At 82.9% G+C, this 1,260-nt stretch overlaps 1 protein-coding gene across 1 annotated transcript in view; it reads right to left on the minus strand.

Annotated features, from left to right (window-relative positions):
• The window catches only part of EMIHUDRAFT_103206 (hypothetical protein), a gene marked incomplete at both ends in the record, with an annotated part of 26,749 nt that overhangs the window by 15,719 nt on the left and 9,770 nt on the right, over positions 1-1,260 (minus strand). The window contains one exon of the mRNA XM_005768068.1: positions 50-1,188. Within this exon, the coding sequence (XP_005768125.1) occupies positions 50-1,188 (1,139 nt within the window). The remainder of the gene's footprint in view (positions 1-49; positions 1,189-1,260) is intronic.

A 1,260-nucleotide genomic window follows, 5' to 3' on the forward strand; every position in this document is an offset into this window, starting at 1 on the left:
CCTCGCCGCCGCCACCGTCCGTGCCGCCGTCACCACCGCCCCCGTAAACCTCGCCGTCGCCGCCGTCGTCCGTGACGTCGTCCACGCCGCCGCCGTCGGCCTCGTCCTCACCGCCGCCGTCGTCCGTGCCGACCTTCCCTCCGCCCCCCTCCGCCTCGCCGTCGCCGCCGCCGCCGTCCGTGCCGCCCTCGACGCCGCCGCCGTCCACCTCGCCGTCGCCGCCGCCACCGTCCGTGCCGCCCTTCCCTCCGCCGCCTTCCGCCTCGCCCTCGCCTCCGCCGCCCTCCACCTCGCCTTCGCCGCCGTCCCCGTCCGTGCCGCCGTCACCGCCACCGTCGGCCTCGCCCTCTCCGCCGCCGCCGTCCGTGTCGCCGTCGCCGCCGCCCCCGTCCGTGCCGCCGTCACCACCGCCGCCCTCCGCCTCGCCCTCGCCGCCGCCTCCCTCCGCCTTGCCGTCGCCTCCGCCACCGTCCGTGCCGCCGTCACCACCGCCACCGTCGGCCTCGCCCTCCCCGCCGCCGCCGTCCGCCTCGCCGTCGCCGCCGCCGCCGTCCGTGCCGCCCTCGCCGCCGCCGCCGTCCGTGTCGCCCTCGCCGCCGCCGCCCTCCGCCTTGCCGCCGCCGCCGCCGCCCTCCGCCTCGCCGTCGCCGCCGCCGCCCTCCGCCTCGCCCTCGCCGCCGCCGCCGTCGGCCTCGCCCTCGCCGCCGCCGCCGTCCACCTCGCCCTCGCCGCCGCCACCGTACGTGCCGCCCTCGCAGCCGCCGCCTTCCGACTCGCCCTCGCCTCCGCCCCCCTCCGCCTCGCCGTCGCCGCCGCCCCCGTCCGTGCCGCCGTCACCTCCGCCGCCCTCCGCCTCGCCCTCGCCGCCGCCTCCCTCCGCCTTGCCGTCGCCTCCGCCACCGTCCGTGCCGCCCTCGCCGCCGCCGCCCTCAGCGTCGCCCTCGCCGCCACCGCCGTCAACCTCGCCGTCGCCGCCGCCGCCCTTCGCCTCGCCGTCGCCGCCGCCGCCGTCGGCCTCGCCCTCGGCGCCGCCGCCGTCGGCCTCGCCCTTTCCGCCGCCGCCGTCGGCCTCGCCCTCGCCGCCGCCCCCGTCCGTGCCGCCGTCGCCGCCGCCACCGTCCGAGCCGCAGTCACCTCCACCGCCCTCCGCCTCGCCCTCGCCGCCGCCTCCCTCCGCCTTGCAGTCGCCTCCGCCACCGTCCGTGCCGCCCTAGCCGCCGCCGCCATCAGCGCCGCCCTCGCCGCCACCGCCGTCAACCT

The sequence above is a fragment of the Emiliania huxleyi genome (assembly GCF_000372725.1).
Source record: "Emiliania huxleyi CCMP1516 unplaced genomic scaffold EMIHUscaffold_47, whole genome shotgun sequence".
NCBI classification, from domain to species: domain Eukaryota; phylum Haptophyta; order Isochrysidales; family Noelaerhabdaceae; genus Emiliania; species Emiliania huxleyi.